The following is a 19,871-nucleotide window of genomic DNA, read 5'->3' on the forward strand; positions in this document are numbered from 1 at the left end:
CAATTCCCTATTAACTTTATACTTTGTAATAAATTAGTCATTGTACTTTTATTTATTTTGCAATAATCATTGAACTTTTAATTTTATTACATTTTAGTTCCAGATAAAAATTATACATTAAATAAACTGCGGCTTGGCATGTGCATAAAAAAAAGATAATAGAAAATTGCATTTACTCCCGATGGTTTGCAATAATCATTTTACAAAAAAAAAATGAAGTTAAATTATAAGAAAATTTAAGTTAACTAAAATTAAATTTATTCAAAAAACAAAAATATAATCTCATGGCCCGGACTTTTAGCCATTGGTTATTTTATAGAGCCAGAGAAAATGATAGAGAGACTTACAAAATGGGGTAAAAAGACGAATTTGCCCCCGTCTACTTTACAAATTTGTAAAGCGGGCTACTGCCTTTCTCTCCCATCTTGCCTTATATGGCTGCCGCCTCGCCTCGCTATTGTCACCTCGTTTTTTTTTACCTTGTCAATAATTATTGTATTTTCAAGTTGCAGCGACGATTGGCGAGGCAACGACAATAAAATGAGGGCAGTGAGGCGACTACGACATGGCAACGAGCCGAGACGGCGACCATGGGAGATGAGTTGAGAAAGGAAATAGCAGAGCAGGGAGAGGAGATGATGGGATAATTTCATTTTTTTATCTTTTTATTTTGTAAGCCTGTCGATAAAGCTGTCTGGCTCTCAAGTATTTTCCTTTAACCAATTGGTATCTATCATCAATGTGATTGGTGAGAAATTTCAACCAATTTAAATATTTCATTAACAAATGTTTTGTTATGTCGTGTTATTTTTTTTATGTTTTATTTATTTCAACGACAGGGACTTGTAAACTCATATTAATAATATATTTGTTGACTAAAATGTAAAATCAATAAGGTTCCATTAGTTTTTTTTTAGGTTTTTGTTTTTATAATTAATGCAATTTAACTTAATAAATGCTCAAGTATTATTTTTGTAATAAAAATGTATCGATAAAAAAGAATAAACTACAAGGACTTTTAAAGTCATTTTTAAGTGGTGTGGGGGTACAAGTGCATTTACTTAAATAACAAATAAAAAAATCACCACAACCATCGCCTTCTTCTCCGACAACGGCAATACATCAACGGCTCATTTTTTCTTCTCCCTCCCTCTCGTTCTCTCATGTTTATGGAGTTCGTTAAAATTTATTAAAAATTTAAGATTATTCTTAGAGATATATCAAATGGTGTCATATTGATATAGACATTACTTACTTAAAAAATACATTACATAATGATTCAAACCGTGAAAGCTAAAAACACTCTACAACATTTGCAATGTAATACATACTTGACGACCTCCCTTATGCCGGAATATTGTTCAAATCAAAATAAAAATATAAACAAAGAATTGGGGGCTATATATATATTTTTTTTATAAATGTTCTTCAAATGGAAACATCCCATCAAATGTAAAATAAAGCAGACAAATTAAAAAATGACAGTAAAATTAAAGGAAACTATGAAATTGGCAACAAATTCATAGCCGGTTTCAAGGAGCCCGACGGTTCTCACATGTATATAAGGCACCGCCTGGGATGCCATCGGCCCACCAAACCCTCGCAGTTTCGTTCCGTCAATCTCAAATCTTCCAAAATCTGTCACAGTGTTCTTCAGCTTCGTTCCATAGTGTCTCTCGAACTCGAACCCTAGCAATTGCTCTTCGCATGTTCGCCATGCTTCCTTTCTCGTCGGCCCTCTCGGCCCATATTCGCTACTGTCTCCAGGGCTTGAACGAGTCGAACTCCGACGCTGTCTTTCAAGAGCTCTCTCAGGTTACCTATTCGATTTTGTTATTGCATATCTACATATCTGTATAATTTTAACATAGGTTTCACGTACGTATACTGAAATTTGCTTGATCCGGTTTACTTAGGGTTTAAGCTGTTTATTATTGCTGCTGTTTGTTTTGTCGCTAGAACCAAGAGTAATTTAAAAGAATGAAATAAGGGGAAAAGAAATAGAGTTTTCGGTTTAGCTTATTTCATTGTGGGTTTAGATTGGGTTGTTCGAACCAAGGTCGTCTGCGGCGTGTTTGGATGGTTTGAATTTGGATGAATTCTATTACGACTTGAGAAATTGCACACGGAATTGTGATGATCATGACGGGTCTTGCAAACCAAGAAGTCCAAGTGCTGGAAGATGTGAGTTTTTACCTGTGAAATACGATGTCCTGGAGAGGCATGACCATTGAAATTGGTGCCCCCACACAAATCCAAGTCAAGTGAAATGCATCTGATTAAGAGCAAAGAACGCTATTGGCATATGGAGGTCCTTTCTATGTACAAAATTTCCTTAATCATTATATTGGAATCAGTTTCAGCTTGGGTATTGTTACTGATGCAGACTTGCAGTCATGAATATTTTGCAGACACCGTCTTCAGGGTTATAATGGATATCTTGTATGTAAATATGTTTTTTTTCTGATTAAGAATAATGTGGCAGCTATGGTTGTTGGACTTGTTTGGGGGCTGTGATTTTAAGAATTGTGTGGCAGGTTTATCTTATAAATTCACACCAATTAATTTCTGTGATTTTGATGTTACTTTTATTCTATCTTAGGTATAACAAATTATTTATTATTGTTATCACTATTGGAATTCAGCAGAACCATCTGGTTAGGCCTGTATATAAACAATCAGTTGGATATCCCTAAAACACGTTTAAGCCAGTATGAATTCCATCCTAAGAGGCTTTATGACATATGAATGTCTTATTCTCGCCTACTTTAGCCATTTCAACTTTCTTGTACAGTTTCAATTTCCAATATTCTAAGAACATTGATCATCCTATTATGCAAGTCAATTTCCAAAATTTGCTGTAAATATTTGTTAATATTTTATCACTTGGGTTACTTGATGTTCCTGCATCTGTAGTGATATGGGGCTGCCAGCCTGCCACAGCTTATTGAGTGCAATTACTAAAGGAAGAGGAATCAAATAGGGAGGTAGTGAGACCTTTAGACATGAGGATGAACATGTTCATCATAATCAGCTTATTGGCCTATCATAAAAAAAGAAGAAGGTAAATTCAATATGGACAGGTTGGGAGAGAATCCTCTATTGTTGAAGGGAAATAGGCATCTGATCTGAGGGTTCTAAGCTTGCTGTATGCTTCTTTCTGAAGTTGCAATGATGAGGAGGCACATTTGGAAACATGTGGCTGCGCGTTGATTGTTTTGAATAGTGGGTGGCGACGTGGTGGAGAGTTTATTCTCACGGCATCCAATATATTTTTTGTCTAGGAAATTGGAACTTTCCAAATAATTAAGATTCAGAATGGGGATGATTGTTACGTTAGTAGGATGTTAGCTTGGTGTAGGGGCTGTTTAGCTTTGTTTAAATAAGTTGAGTTTCTGGCGTAGCCAGAGAAATGTTCTAGCATGCACGTGACAGGTGTAATGCCAACTGGACTAAGGGCTAATCGTTTTTGGCGCCCAAATTGGGGCATAGATCAATATAAATTCTGCTGATCTACGCCTAAGTCCACATGATGATTGAATTGGAAATTAGTTTCCCTCCATCATCTATTCCCTCTCATTTCTGAATTCTCTATTTCTCTCTCCCTACACTTCTCTTCCCCCTAAATTCCCTCTATTCGTTTTCTCAACTCCTCTATGCGGGCACTCAGGGGTCAGAGCTACCTATTATAGAGTTCGACAAATGTTCTTTTGGCCAGGGCTTAAAAAAGAAGTTATGGAGTTTGTGGCAGCTTGCATGACATGCCAACGATACAAGCATGAACAAGTGGCTTACCCGAGGTTGTTACAGCCACTGGCTATACTTGAGCAGGCATGAGAGGAGATATCCATGGATTTTATTGAGAGCCTACCCGAGTCTGAAGGCAAAAACGTGATCCTAGTAGTAGTCGACTAACCAAGTTTGATCACTTCATCAGCCTCACACATCCATTCACAACCCAGGCAATTGCCCGAGTGTTCATTGATACGGTGGCCAAGCTACATGGGATACTTAAATCCATTGTCTCAGACCGAGACAAAATATTTACCAGTCACTTCTGGCAAAAGCTGTTCAAAGGCCTGATGGTGGGTCTACATATGTCATCAGCATACCATCCTGAGTCAGATAGGCAGACCAAGAGAGTCAATTAGTGCTTGGAATCCTATTTATGATATATGTGTTTTGCAATGCCTAAGAGTTGGGGAAAGTGGCTATCCTTGGCACAATGGTGGTATAATACAAGCTACCATAGCTCAATCAAGAAGACCCCTTTCAAGGCTCTATTCAAATACACGACATCTACACTGTCCGCTGTGACTGACTCCATAGAGACACAAACTAATGCAACAGAATATTTAAGCAGAAAGGAGATGGTCTCTATACTCAAACAAGAGTTGGCTACAACTAACAACAAGATGAAACAAGTTGCTGATTGCAGAGGAAGTGACAGGAATTTCGAGGTGGTGGAGGATCAGGTCTTTCTAGAGGTCAGACGTTTCCTATAGTACTCTTCTCTGCTACCACCCCCACCAAGTTTTGTCCAAAGTACTTTGGACCATTTTGCATATTGGAATGGGTGGGTAAAGTGGCCTACAAGCTACAATTGCCTCCAGGCGTGGAATGCCATCCGGTCTTTCATGTCTCTCTCCTGAAGAAGTACATGGAGCCTAATGCTACTGTTAGCCCCGACCCGCCACCAGCAAATGAAGATGTCGAAGGAGAGGTGGAACCTCTAGCTATCCTAGACAGGAGGGTAGTCCATCAAGGGCCCTTACCTCTCATCCAAGTGTTGGTCCAGTGGTCACATTGACACCCCAAGAATACCACATGGGAATACCTATCCTAGTTGTTCAACCAATTCCCACGAGCTACTCAATTACTCACCTTCATTGAGGATAAGGAAGATTTCAAGGGGAGGGACTGTCACAAGCCTAAGGGCATAAGTGAAATAAGCCTATAGATGCATAGCTATAGCTGTAATAAACGGATAGTAGCATGTGACTGGCGGTTACCGCCTAGGCCACTTGTACCCAGTCGGTTACAATAACAAACCGAGGGTGTTAGCCTATAAAAGGCATTGTAGAAGAGGATGGGATCTATCAATGAAAGCATTCGGATCTTTCCCTCTCTAAATTCTTTCCCCCTCTTTCTTTCTCTCCCTCTACTTCAAATTCCCCCTCCTCCTCCTCTCTAAAAACTCTCAGTTCTCTTAGAATTGCCCAAGTCTCATATTCGAGACTTGACAGTCCTGTCTTCTGCATTTTATCTTAAATACGCACACTTTAACCATGGTTGTCAAAGGCACATCTAGGCTAAAGGCTCAATTGAAAGCACCTCACTCTATGAGGCACACACCTAGGTGCTAAGGGGCACAGCTCACCTGAGGTGCAAGGCGCATGTTTTTTGCTCCTATGTAATTTTTTTTGTTTCGTAATGGACTTGTTAAATTCTAATAGGTAATAATAATTGGGAAAATTTAAAAGAAATTCAAGAAAACAATAGAACACCCCATTATTTAGTTAAATAGTGTTGGCTATTTGTTGTTTATGATTTTATAAGTTTGCATTTACCTCTTTATGGGTATGTATTGAAAATAATGATGTATTAAGTATTTTTATATAGACTTTTTTAATGTGTGCCTCACAACTGCCCTTCGCGCCTTGCACCTCAATGCGCCTTCAACCTTTAACTTTATTACAAATAATCTCATTTCTATTCACGTCTATTTTTATACAGCTAGACATCTTCCATAATATTCCCATCTCAATTAAGTTCATATTTTGCATGTATTGAAATTTAGCTACATATCATTGGGTGTCATACACAAGAATGGTCTTATAGCCATTTGATAAAACTTCCCTTTTAACTTTAAATAAATTTTAAGAATGAATAAAATGCTAAACGCAATTCTCTACTTTAAGTATCAAGAATGATAGAGATACGTTTCATATTTTGATTTTATTTCTGTTTAAGAAATTAGATTTATGTTAGGATTTATTTTGTTATCTTGTTACTTTGATTTATTTCCATTTTTTGTTAGATGATTATAGATATTATAGGATTTAGATTGGAATCATATTAGGATTTAGATTCCTAATCAGACTATAGTTAGGTTTACTTTTAGCCTATAAATAAGGCTCATGACGTAGCTTTTTATTCAGTTCTTGATTATTGAATACATTGGCATTCATTTCCTTTATTGAATATTCTTTCTCTTATCTTCTTCTCTCGTGGCTTTATTTCTTCTCAACTTCTTCTTCTTCTTCTTAATCTTTTCTCTTTCTTCCGTACTTCCTGCACTTTTTCATTGTTATCCCACATCAAATTTGGTACTTGAGCAAACCTTGATTCTGAATTCGTCAGCTTCTATCAGTTCCACATCACCGAATCATCATCAGCACAACCAACGAAGTCATCAGGGCATCCAGTTTCCTTATCAGCAATCATCATCTTTCTTGAGTTTTCAAAGCTGAGAATTTTTTATATAACTCTTGCTAAGCCCAAATCTTTTAGCCCAAACCAACCATTAACCCTAGCCACCAGATTTTCCATTGCCCCCCAAAAATATGTTTCTTTCCTTCTTTGGCAAATTTTTTGTTTGCTAAATTAATGTTAATTTATTTTTGTGCGCTTAGATCTTCATGACATAGGTTGTCTTCGGGAGCCATGGAGTATACCTTGTTAAACCCTTCTTCCAATTCAAATATCTAGATATGAACTTTCTTCAAAAGATGTGTCAAGAAATACAAGCAAAAATGGACCTAATGAAAAGAGAGACAAGACCCAATTTGCAGCTTTGACCACTAGAATTGAAACTGTTGAAAAGATCCTTCTCTACAATAGTAATCATTGTTCTTCAATGAATCATACATCATCTATGAACCATAAGTCTAAACTCAATTATCTTTTGCCTAGAATGTTGTCAGAATTTGATTTTGATAAAGGGGAAATTCTCTCTTAATCAATGGAGAATTGAGAATTATCGAAGAGAAGAAATAGAGAGGGAAGAACTAAGAGAATATAGAGAGGGAGAGAGAGAACAAGAGAGAGGCGGGAATGATTCAATTGTATTCATCGATGCCTCAATTAGCTGAGGGGTTTAGCTTATATACTGATCCTGAAAGGATTGGCACCTAAAATTCAAGTCATACACCTTCTACACACTACTACATAACTATCTCTTTTTCCCTTATTACATTAGGGCCCCCTAATTCAATCCATATTACCCCTTCCCGCCTTTTACCCGGTTACATGACAATTCCCACCCTCGCTTGAAACCTTGCTTGTCCCCAAGGAGGTTAGAGTAAGCCTGCTTCTGCTGCCTTGGGAAACTATTTTAGGAGATCAGGTAAGTATTCCCATGTATTATTTTTTCGGTGCAGATTAGACCAATGGACTAGCACCTATGTGATTGGTGTTCCCTGTTTGTGTATGACTTGCGTGCCTACAATGGCTATAGGCTTAGCTTCTTGTTGAACTCCTTGGGATGCTGGGGGTAGAGTAGAGCTCACCAGGTTGTTTCTTGTAGAGTGCTTGAGTAGGGATACATGAAACACTGGATGGATGTTGGATCTTTTTCGCAGTTGTAGTCTGTAGGCAACCTTCCCCACTTGAGTCGTCACTTCATAGGGGCTATAGAATTTAGGGCTGAGCTTAGTAACTTGTGTTGGGGATAGAGTTTTCAATAGAGCTTGCCTTAACCTTAACTTCAGATACACCTTGTCTCCCAATGAGAATGCCCTTTCACTTCTCTTTTTGTCTGCAAATTGTTCATCAAATTCTGTGTGTTGGCTAACTCCTCCTTTAAAGTAAGCATCATATGTTGCCTCTCATGCAAGTAGGCATCCACAGTAGCCATAGATGTTGTTTCCCCTCCTGTTGATAATAATGGGGGATTGTACATATAGGGCCTCGAATGGGATCCTTTTCAGGGTAGTATGGTGGTTGGAATTGTACCACCATTGGGCCAAGGGTAGCCATTTGTGCCACTCGATTGGATGCACAAAACACAAACACCTCAAATACAGTTCTAAGCACTGATTCACTCGCTCGATCTGCCCATCTGTCTCCGAATAATAGGCTGAGGACATGTGCAAGTGTGCTCTCAAGAACTTCATTAACTCCTTCCATAATAAACTCGTAAAAATTGTCCCTGTCTAAGACAATCATCTGGGGCATCCCGTGTAACTTTCCCACTTGGTTTAAAAATACTCCAGCCACCTCTTGGGTTGTGAAAGGGTGGGTTAAGCTAAGAAAATTGGCATACTTTGTCAGTCTATCAACCACCACTAGGATATGGTCCCTTCCCTCGGGCTTAAACAAGCCTTCCACAAAATCCATACTGATATGGGATATAGTCCCTTCCCTCGAACTTAGGCACGCCTTTCACAAAATCCATATTGATATGGGTCCACGCCTATTCTGGTATGGGTAATGGCTGCAATAGGCCAAGAAGGTGTTGCTTGCATCTGTTGTAGACATCATATGTCATAACATACTCCTTAACCGTCTTCTTCAACTTAGGTCAATAAAAAAGTTGTTTAATCATGCAATAGGTGTTTTGTACCCCAAAATGTCCCCCAATTGGGGAGTTGTGTGTTACACCCCTTGGGTAGAACTCACCCTCAAAAGCTAGTTATCAATGAGATAGTGCTCAAGAGGTTATAAACCCCACACCAAGCGCCTAAACTTTTGATGTGGGACAAGTCCCGTACCTTGCTCTGGAAAATAATAAAGAATGGATTGAATAACGAAGTTGATCCATTTCTAGTGGTGTGATTGGAGGTGATACATTCAAGAGTCTGTTCTAGAAGCAAGTCTCGAGGCTTGATGAGAAGGAATTGAATATTATGTTTCTCCCTAATATTTCTCCCCCCACTCTCTCGATGATCTTCTCCCTTATCTTCTTGTTGTTCTCTCCCTCCCAACTGATCTCTCCCCCAAGTTCTTCTCTTAATATTCCCGATTTTCCTTTCATACCCTAGCTCATCTCTAAGGGTGTGACAATTGGTATCAGAGTAGTCATTCTTCGGTTGTGGTTCATGCAATTTTGGTAAATTGATTTCAACAACTCTCGTTGAAATTGATTAAGCAGTGAAACAGATTCAAGGTTGTTGACTTGAGAGGAGATCGATTCTCAATTAGGTGGAGCATAGCAGCTGTTTCAGAGTTAATCGATTATAGGTGGTGTGGGCTTTAGGTGGAGTGAACCAGTGATTCTGAGGAGGAGAGCGTTGGCTAACATCTGAGACCGAAAGGCAAAGCAAAGACAGGCAAGCACACTAGAGGCGACACGAACAAAAAATGTTTGCGATTGGCAAGGGGATCATCGAAGGTTGTGACTCGGACAGCCAAGAGGATTCGTGATTGGAGCGGACGACTGGTGTGGGAGATCCGTCCAAGTTGGTGACGCTGACTGACGAGTGGTTGCTGAAGGAAGGAGGTGATTCTAGAAAACAACAAAGAATGGGTTGAATAACGGAGTCAATCCATTTCTGGTGGTGTGATTGGAGGCAATACATTCAGATGTTTTCCATGATCACAACCTTTTTAGGGATGGGAATTGTAGGCTAAGTCATAATTCTGTGAAGGATAGTTATACATGTATACATATTCATATGCATATGTATGCAATTAAATCTGATTTGTTTTTTAGATGAGAGTTTTGCTATCCAAATTTTGCATAGAAGTTGTGTCAGCTATTATAAGAATATTAAAAACCTTTACATTGAAGCTTTTGTAGCTCTGTGAAATACTTCCATGTTGCTCACTTTCTTTGTACTTTCCTGATTTTGTTTCTTTTGACAGTTTGCTGAATATGGAACTCAGGGAAGCATATTGCTCCTTCGAACCTGCTTGGATCACCTGAATATTCATGGGAAGGACACACAGAACATGCAATTGGAACCCATATTTGGTTTAATTTTCAAACATCTCTTGGATAAACCTAATTTCTGTACAGTGCTTTGTGAGTCATTAAGAAGTGAAGTGATCAACGAAGATTTCCTTGAAAATATTTCTAATGCTTTACGCTTCTCAGCATCTGAGAAAATAGGAATTGGTCTTGCCTTGTCTGATTCAGATGATCCTGAAATCAGAATGTGTGGTAAGTTTCAACAACAAATCCATTCTCATCCCCTCTTTTGTGCCTCCTCTGTTTAAAGAAAATAGATTCACATGTGCTCCTTTTTATTTATTTATGGTATATTTAACTATATTTTGTGTATATTTGTTGCTTGTTCAACATGGATGGTAACTGTCCTTTGGTTTCCAGGGAAAAACTTCTGCATGGCTCAGATTGGGAAACTATTTGCTAGTCATAAGAGTGTTGACTCTGCTGAGCAAATTCATAATATTTTTATGTTTATTCATCAATCCGAGGGCCTTTCCCAGCATGTAGATTCGTTTATGGAGATGCTATCTTTAGTGCAATTGAAAGAGAGTGACCAATTTATTTTAGCTCCATTGCTTTCAGATGAACTATGTGAAACAACCTTCTTGAGGTGGTGATTATTTTCTCTTTTTCCTATGGAAGCAGTCGCTACTACTTTCTCCTTGTTCTTTTATTCTATTTACCTTGGTAGGGATTTTCATTTTGCTCTTTTACTTGTATCATGTGCTCCAGGAACATGGATTTTTTTGATGAAGGCAATGAGCATGATTTTGGTGCTGTTCTAGCAGAAATGGAGAAGGAAATGAGCATAGCTGATATAATTAAGGAATTGGGTTATGGGTGCACAAGTAGTGTTTCCCAGTGCAAAGAAATGTTGTCTCTTTTCTTACCGCTGACTGAAATCACTATTTCTAGGATACTGGGCACTGTGGCTCGCACCCACATGGGACTTGAGGACAATCATAATGCCTTCTCAACTTTTTGTTCTGCCCTTGGCACTGGAAATTTGGCTGATCTACCATTGTTGAGTTCATGGAATATCGATGTCCTTATTGATTCAATTGAGCAGCTTGTGGGTTCTATTTTCATATAGCATGGTTTATATATATATTTTTTTATACTGCTGTATTGCATTATTACTGATTCTAATTTTAATTGTTGAACTGCAGGCTCCTGGAACCAACTGGACATGTGTTATTGAAAACCTTGATCATGAGGGATTCAACCTACCTAATGAAGCAGCTTTTTTATTCTTGATGTCAGTATTTAGACATGCTTGCCAGGTTTGTTTTGCACACAAATGACTTAATCTCAAACAAACATGCCAAGCACTCTTTATAGTTTTGTCAGGTTTTTGTGTGCATTTATGGATTAAGTTTCTTGTTGGAATAAAACTGTGAAATAACATGCCAGGATCCATTCCCACTCCATGCCATTTGTGGGTCTGTTTGGAAAAATTCTGAGGGCCAGCTATCTTTCCTTAAGCATGCTGTTTCAGTACCACCTGAAGTGTTTACCTTCGCACATTCAGGGAGGCAACTGGTAGGCTGCTCCTATATTCCAGTTCACATTTGATAACCTGGTGCTTCCTCTTAGCATCTGAATATCTAACCACTCTTACAGGCATATGCGGATTCTGTGCATGGTCATAAATTTCAAGTTGGACAACCAAACCATGCGTGGTTATGTCTTGACCTTTTGGAGGTGTTGTGTATGCTGGCTGAGAGAGGTCATGCAAGTGCTGTTCGGTCAATTCTTAAGCATCCTCTCGAGCAGCACCCTGAAGTCTTGCTTCTTGGGATGGCCCATGTCAATGTACCTTATGTATTCATGTCCTTTGATTTTTTACTTGATTTTCTTTTCTTTATGTTATTCACTTTAATAAACCTTACTGTTTCAACTGCAGACTGCTTATAACCTTATCCAGCATGAAGTGTGTTTGACTGTTTTCCCCGTGATACTTAAAAGTAACATGGAGAGTGGTATGATTCTTCATCTCTGGCATGTGAACCCCAATCTTTTGCTTAGGGCAATTTTGGATGCTTACAACAGTGATCCAGACAATATCAATAGAGTTTTGGATGTCTGCCAGGAGATAAAGGTAAACTCTTGCAGTTTACTCAGTCTTGCTTATTTATTTTTCCTTTTATTTTGACAAGTAAACAAGAATATAGACAATGGGATGAACCTATACAATAGAATAGTCTGGAAACTGTAGGTATTGGGGAACTAGATGCAAGATAAAAGGTGTGACCTGCCACCCCACCCTCCCCTCACAGGGGGAAAAAAAAAAACCCTGATATTTTGGCTTTGCTACTGCAATAGTTAATACTTTTTATAGCTTATAACAGCAAAGTCCCTTCTCCAAATAACTCTTTGTTCCATCTGTTTGTGTTTATTATTCATTGACCTCAATTAAGTTCTGTTGTGAATCATGTCAAAAAATGTGAAAATTTACTTTGGTTGGTTGAATCAACTTCTGCTAGGTTTTGACCTTTGCTCAACAACAACATGACAAGCTTTGATCCAAGTAGATTTTGACCTTTGCTAAGTATAAAAATATTTACTGTTGTATTTGTTCTATATTTTTCTGAGCTTTTTTGGTTGGAAAATTGTGCAAATTGAGAATAATAATTACACGTGCTAGCCTCTATTTGTTTGACATGAATAGTTATTGGTTATATTAAATATTCTCAGTGATTATATAACTGTACCATCTATAAAAAGGGAAAATTAGATCCCTAACCTGCTCAGTTATTGGGTTTTGTTTATTGGCTACTCATTTCCAGTGCTATTAGTTTTTACTTATAATAATATCTGTGCATTTTCTCTTTAGTTATTGTTTTTTCCCTAATATTTCTTGTTGACAATCCCTAGTCAAATGAAAGAATACTTGAAAATGAAAATTTGATCCTTGCATGCATAAGTAGTTCATTCTTTGGAAGTTTAAAGTTATCTTGTTATTATGTTCTTATTGTCCTTTCCAGTTGGTTTCTATCAATTTATAATGGCCTTGCAGAAGATATGGGATCAAAACTTCTTGTTGTTAGTTTCTATCAATTATACACACTATCTCTTTTCTCTTGCAGATACTCTCCCTAGTACTGGATATGGTTCCTTCACATTTTGGTATTAGACTGGCTGCACTTGCTTCTCGGAAAGAATTTGTAGATCTGGAGAAGTGGTTGAGCTCTAATTTGAGTATTTATAAAGATATTTTCTTTGAGGTAATTATGGGAGTTTTCATCCCTGTTTCTTCTATATTCCACCACAGTCCCACGTGGCAATTATGTGCCAAGTTTGCTGTCAATTCGTTCTGCAATATTATTATGTTCATCATCATTACTACATTTTATTACTGCTATCAAAATTTGAAGAAAGAGTTGTAAACTTTGACTGATCTCATTGCTTCCGTTTCCAGGAGTGCCTCAAATTCCTGAAGGAGATTCAGTATGGCAGATCTCAGGAAGTTTCTGCTGATCATTTCAGCAATTCTTCCACTCTTCAGAACCTTTATTCAGATACAAGTCCTACATTCTTGAAGGTTTTTGTATCTATGCCTTTAGTTATTCTAGGTAGTCATTTGAATTTTTTTCTCCAGTTCCATGGAGCTTAATGGTCTAATTTTTGCAGGTCCTTCAAGCACATGCTGACTTGATTATCTCTAGCCAGCTTTCAGAGGAAATGGAGAAGTTGCATGTAACATTAATGCATACTACTTCAAGAATGAATACTTCTGGGCCTACTGACTCATTGCCTTCTGATGGTTACATGGATGACATTGAGGCAGAAGCAAACTCTTACTTCCATAAAATGTTTGATGGTATACTACCAATTGAGACAATGATTCAAATGCTTGCTCGATTCAGAGAATCTCCTGAGAAAAGGTGCTTAATCATAATCTATTATCTCTAGATCCTCTGTTTCATCCTGTATTCTCTGCTCAACTTTTCTTTTGGTGGTCCACACCCTGGTTTTGATTTCTACCAGTTCTAGTGATCCATGATCTTTTGCAGTTCTTTATTACATGGATTTCTATTGATTGGATATCATTCTTACATCAAACTACAAATCTCATTTAGTCTGATTTTCTGATAGTAACATTGCATGTTAAACATGTATAACATGTCTTAATATGGTCCTATTGACATTTCACTTCAGGTAATCAGTAATATTGAGTAGAATGGGAACACAAATTAACTTTTGATTTTTGAGAATTTAAACAGTAATGTGTATGAAGGAATAAACTGAAATTGTCTTCTATTATTACTTTCCCAGTTTAAGAATCATAGACTTAAAATGACTTGGAGATAAAAAAATAACTTCAGGCTTCAGAAGCTTGGAAACGTTGTATGACATTCAATTTCAAGGTTGCAATCAAAGCCTTTTCATTTGGTAGATATTGTTTCCTATTTTTAGTGAGAAATATGAGGAAATCTGTGAATATTGTCTTGAATGAAGTGGGGGAAGGGGAAACATCCATTATATTGATTTATCTTCTGGTTTGTTTAGAGATCCAATTTCACTAATTGTTCAGTGCTTTAGTGGGAGACAAATTTACTTTTCAAGTCATGATTTACAATTAGTTTCCATATTATTCTTCCCCAGATTTTATTATTTTATGATTGAACTAAAAAGCTTTTCTTTTTTGTTTCTCTTACCACTCTGGCTTGATTTATTCTAAAATATTAGATGCTTTATGTAAATGTCATTAGGAAATAAGCTTGCTCTGCACCTTCCCCCCATCCTCTTTATCTTCGGACTTGTGGCTTGCTGCTTTCTTGTTTAAGAATGCAACAGGCCCTACTGTTGCCCTCCTGTTGGAGTTCGCTGATGCCATGTATTGGACATTTCATGCTAAGCTATTATCCTCATCTGATTGCTGTGTTGATTTCTGTGAGCATTATATGAATTGACAGGGAACAATCAATGTTTGATTGCATGATTGGCAATCTTTTTGAAGAATACAAATTTTTTCCCAAGTACCCTGAGAGGCAGCTCAAAATTGCAGCGGTTCTGTTTGGTAAGGTTTATAGAATCTGTGGTCCGTATCCTAGTTGGCTTGATATTGTTCGACTCTATGAAATTCTTAATTTATATAATTTGTTGAATTTTCATTTTGTCTCCTCAATTGAAGTTATAATTCATTATTTGTCTTGTCTTTCTACCAATTGGATTGGGGCGTGTCATATTCCATGAAGTGCTTCTAGGTTTTTGTTATTTTGTTTACTTTTTGTCCATCTATTCCAGTGTAAGATGTGGAAGTAGGCTTCAACCCCCCCCCCCCCCCCCCCTTAAGTTTAGAATATTTGAACTTCTATTTTGCTGAAATTCTTAAACTTGCGAACTTTTCTCTTCATCGACTTTAGTACTACTATCTCTGTGAACCAATTTTGAACAATCAGAACTCTTTTTGGTGTTATGTTTTTCTCTTTTGGATCAGGTTCACTTGGAATTTTTCCATCTATTTTCTTGTTAAAGTTGATAGACCAGAGGAGCAGTGAAGCGTCTAATTAGAACTGGTTGACAATGTTCTGTTTACTGCTTCAATGTTTTGAGAATGAAATTAAGCATGCACCTTAAACATTCTTGGGCTTTTGCAAATCATTAGGCATTTCTTTTGAAAGGTTTCATTTATCTTTCTTTTCCTTTCTTGCAGTTCTTTTTTTTATCGCTGTCCACAATAATTATATTGACCTCCTCACCTTACTTTCGATAACATCATACTTAGAACTAATTCGTAGAACCGTCTAGAATTTTGGATAATTAATGTTTGTTAATGCATGATTTTGTGTAGAATTTTGTCAGCACCCATTAGAGCCGCTGAACAGTTTAGAAGAAGAGTAGAAAATGGATAGTTAGAAACTAACTCATTTACCACAAGGAAAGATGAATCAGAGAGTGATGGCGACCACAATACACCAAGAGTTAGTTCTATTAGATCGGGTTAGGTACATGGATTCAGACCTAAAAAGGATTGCAAAGAGATATTATTTTGGGATGGATTGTGGAGGAGTTACTATATTGCATTGTGGATTAGGAGGGAGTTTTTGGAAGGAGAAGCTTAAGGTGGCTATCTTCTCTTCCTACCTTGTGGTTACTTTCTACATCATTTGGTGACTTATGAGGGGACTGTAAAAATGGATTTTGGCTTGTGCCTTTTGACTTTGAATGTTTGGTAGTTGGTGGAGGTTGTGATGTCCATTACTCAAATAATCAAATCTGAGGTTGTTTCAATATTGAATGGGTTTTATATGTACAAGCTTTGAGGTGAAATATTTTATAAGACCATGAACCCTTGCCAAAAATTGATAGCTTACATTTATTCTTGGATTGCTGGAAGCAGAAAATACGCCCAACAGCTTGTGTTTGGTTAGGGTTTACGGTTTAGCCAGCATGTTCTAGCCAGCATGTGTTTTGCTTGAAGGATCTTGAAATGTGGCGGTTTGATGGCAATATTTTAATTTGTATCTGCAATTTTTGTGGCATATACCCATTACTTTGTTGCTGACAGACTCTTCTGACAGTTTAGTTAGGTGAATCTGGATGCTGTTTCAACTGAGATACCATTTTTCCTGTGTTGATTTTTATGTGGCATGTTCAAGGAATGATTTGAATCAAATTTCAGGCTCTCTGATCAAGCATCAGCTTGTCACTCATCTCACACTTGGTATTGCCCTTCGAGGTGTTTTGGATGCCTTGCGTAAACCTGCAGATTCCAAAGTTTGTATTCTAGTTATCGTCTTCATAATTTATCATTGTTTTTGGATATTCTATATTACTGATGTGCTTTCTGCATGCAGATGTTTGTTTTTGGGACGAAGGCTCTGGAACAGTTTTTGGACCGTTTGATTGAGTGGCCTCAGTATTGCAATCATATCCTACAAATATCTCATTTACGTGGTTCTCATCCTGAGCTTGTTGCATTCATTGAGCGGGCACTTGCTAGGATTTCATCAGGTCATTCGGAGACAGATGGAGTACCTATTTCCTCTGCTGATCAACAGCATGGTTCCGATCAGGTTACTGCAACGAATGTGGAGGTTTGTAATGAATTTTGGTTCTTGATCCCCTTCTTGCATGCAAAATATTGACATCAAACTAGTAAACAACAAGATCATGAAAATTTCTATAAAATAGTAGTCTTGACTTAACAAAACAATCAATAATAATAATTTTGAGAAATTTTCTTTGTTACCTTTAAGAGATATTGCTGGGATGTGACTGCCCAGGTGCTTTGTTACAAAACAACCTGCTTGGACATTTGCTCCTTACTCTCTCTTAGTTTTTCATCTTTCCAAGCTTGTGATTTTCTTTTGGTTTTATGGCATGTGTTGGAGAAAGTGTGGATTTTGTGCTTCTGCTATTATCTTGTTGAAATCTTGGGCTGCTGTGGGGGTAATATTGTTCCATGCACCTGACCTTAGCTAATGCCTTACTATTGTGTACCTTCTCTCTAATAATTTTTTATAATAAAAAACGAAATACCTACTTGTGTTTTGTATATATATGCAATTTTTTTTTTCTTTAGTTTGTTCAGACTTTTTAATGCTTATCAGTTTTGCCGATTTTCATGATCCACCATGATTATCAGCACACTTACTGGATAAATTCTATATCAGCACCTTTACTTCATTGTGAAAATTCAAAATTCCCCATGACATGTTACTTCAGAACTCTTATCTGAATTTTCATGCCATGATACTTTATTTTCTAGCCTTTTCCAGAACAGTGCTTGATTTCAACCTAGTTTTTTTTTTGTATTTTGTTCAAGATTTATCATGCAATCTCTCTGGCTACATTTTCTGGTGTCTGTTATTTCACTTGAATTCTTTTTTCAAAGGATAAGTGCCTGTACACCCCTTGTGGTTTGGGCATTTTTCCAGACATCCCCTATGGTTTATTTTTCACCAAACTAGTCCATGTATTTTTCTAAAATCACCAGAATACCCCTTCTGTTGTTAACACTGTTAATTAGACTAAAACTATATAAAATTAATCATAGACTGTCTAATTAAATAAATAAAAAATAAAAAAATATTATTATTATTTTTAAAATAGTTGTAGGCCGGGACCTGTCAGTTCCAACCATCATCGGTTCTGGCTATTGCCAGAATGACCCGATCCTTGATTGCTTGACCATATCTAGAATGACCAGAATCTAGAGGCTTTGCCCTAGTCCTTGTGTTGGTGGATGAGGCAAAAGAAGGCATGAAGACTAAGCTCAACATGTGGAGGAACATTTTAGAACCTAGAGGTTTTAAGTTTAATGAAAAACGAAATATAGAATGTAAGTGTGAATGATGTCATGATAAAACTAGATGATTAAGTCATGCCAAGAAAACTATATGATTAAGTCATGATAAAACTAGATGAACCTAGAGCTTGTTATGTTGTTCCCACATAGTGAGATGAAGCATTGGTATGTTGCTGTATTTATCCTTTTTGACTCTTTTTTTTTAAATCCTTTTTTTCTCCTCTCCTAGGTATGGCATTGGCAGTTAATATTTTCTTGCTTTGTATTTTTTGATGTATCCAAATTTGATTGGCATATGGCTTTTAATCGGTTATAAATGTAGCATTGTTTTATAGAACAACTATAATGTTTATAAACCAATGAATAAGTATAGGTAGATTTCATTATTCTCCATCTAATCTTCTGCAGAAATGTAGGATTATCTTCTTGATTCTGGAATGACACTGCACTAGCATTTACTTCCTAATCAGCAAGACATCCCTACTCTTTCATACTGTTATTTTTTTGGTTGAAAGTGCAAATGCATTGTCATGACTTTTTCCTGTCAACTTTATTGTCAGTTTCTTATGTATGTCTTTGTTTGCATCCAGTTTAGTTAGTTCAATCTGCAGCCAAGTGAAGAAACTGTTGGAAATTTTCTGTAGATTTAAAAATATTTAACAATGGCAGCAATAATCTCTCTCCTGAGCCTACCATAGTATAAGGATAATAGGCAGTATGAGTCTGCAGTTTGGTATCTTATGAAAAATATTTGCAGGCAAATTTCCTCTATGTTTTAATGAATCCAGCAGTTCTTGATTTATGTAATCTTAATTGTTTCTTCTTCACTCTCAGATCCCTGGGTCATTGTTCCCACCAAGTGGATCTGTTGGCAGTCAGCCTGGATCACAAATTTCTTCTTCAGTCCAGCTTCAACAGAGACTCCAAGTCCGTTTAGATGATAGTCAGAAAGTCTCCATGACATCATCTAGCTACATGAAGCCTCTTGCATCTTCAGCAGTGCAGCCTTCAATAGTTCTCCCAAGTGACACCTCTAGCACACAAAAGGCATGAAATTTAAATTGTGTTTCAGTTTCAGTTGCATAGCTAGTGTAATTTCTATCTTTCAGTCTTTAATCATTCAGAATTTCTGTAAGATCACTTTTCTTTGTGATCATTGCTAAATCTGCAGTCGCAAAGTGCTTCAATTGCTTCAGCTGCACTATCCTCCTCCACTGGTTTTACTCGTCCATCTCGAGCAATTACCTCAGCAAGTAATTCTGTTACCTCTGATATTTTATTTGTGTGTCTATCAGTTTTTTTCTTCCTTGCTATTATGTCTTATAGCATTCTTGTGGCACTATTTGTGAGTATACATTGGGAATATTTATCTATGACAGGGTTTGGCTCTGCTTTAAATATTGAAACACTTGTCGCTGCTGCGGAGAGAAGAGAAACACCCTTGGAGGTATCTTATGCAAAATCTGTTTATCAACCATACCATATTTATGTTGATTTTGTTGCACACATGTTAAAATTGCAGTTTGGTATCTGGTTTCATTTGTATGTAATGATTTCATGTCGTTACTTATCCAAGAACAAAAATAATTTTATGTCAGACTATTTTCCTGCTGCTGTAATTGTAATACCTTCAATAATCTAAGTATATTCTGATCCAATCAGTTTAGCAGGACTTAGTTCATTCGTGCAATTATGCCCAACAGACCCTGGTGGGATTAAGGC

At 37.1% G+C, this 19,871-nt stretch overlaps 1 protein-coding gene across 4 annotated transcripts in view; it reads left to right on the forward strand.

Annotated features, from left to right (window-relative positions):
- Nucleotides 1-1,563: 1,563 nt before the first annotated feature.
- LOC127813907 (uncharacterized) overlaps nt 1,564-19,871 on the forward strand; it is a 52,223-nt gene continuing 33,915 nt past the window's right edge. For 3 of the 4 annotated variants that reach the window (XM_052355031.1, XM_052355034.1, XM_052355033.1), the window contains exons 1-17: nt 1,564-1,815; nt 9,808-10,105; nt 10,274-10,505; nt 10,625-10,964; nt 11,062-11,175; nt 11,306-11,434; nt 11,516-11,707; nt 11,799-11,993; nt 12,982-13,119; nt 13,314-13,436; nt 13,526-13,779; nt 14,812-14,915; nt 16,521-16,615; nt 16,696-16,935; nt 18,984-19,196; nt 19,321-19,402; nt 19,529-19,596. In XM_052355031.1, coding sequence (XP_052210991.1) covers nt 1,579-1,815; nt 9,808-10,105; nt 10,274-10,505; nt 10,625-10,964; nt 11,062-11,175; nt 11,306-11,434; nt 11,516-11,707; nt 11,799-11,993; nt 12,982-13,119; nt 13,314-13,436; nt 13,526-13,779; nt 14,812-14,915; nt 16,521-16,615; nt 16,696-16,935; nt 18,984-19,196; nt 19,321-19,402; nt 19,529-19,596 — 3,054 coding nt within the window. In that variant the 5' untranslated portion in view covers nt 1,564-1,578. The remainder of the gene's footprint in view (nt 1,816-9,807; nt 10,106-10,273; nt 10,506-10,624; nt 10,965-11,061; nt 11,176-11,305; nt 11,435-11,515; nt 11,708-11,798; nt 11,994-12,981; nt 13,120-13,313; nt 13,437-13,525; nt 13,780-14,811; nt 14,916-16,520; nt 16,616-16,695; nt 16,936-18,983; nt 19,197-19,320; nt 19,403-19,528; nt 19,597-19,871) is intronic. The other variant, XM_052355032.1, reaches the window with a different exon arrangement.

The sequence above is a fragment of the Diospyros lotus genome, chromosome 12, assembly GCF_014633365.1.
Source record: "Diospyros lotus cultivar Yz01 chromosome 12, ASM1463336v1, whole genome shotgun sequence".
In the NCBI taxonomy this organism is placed as follows: Eukaryota; Viridiplantae; Streptophyta; class Magnoliopsida; order Ericales; family Ebenaceae; genus Diospyros; species Diospyros lotus.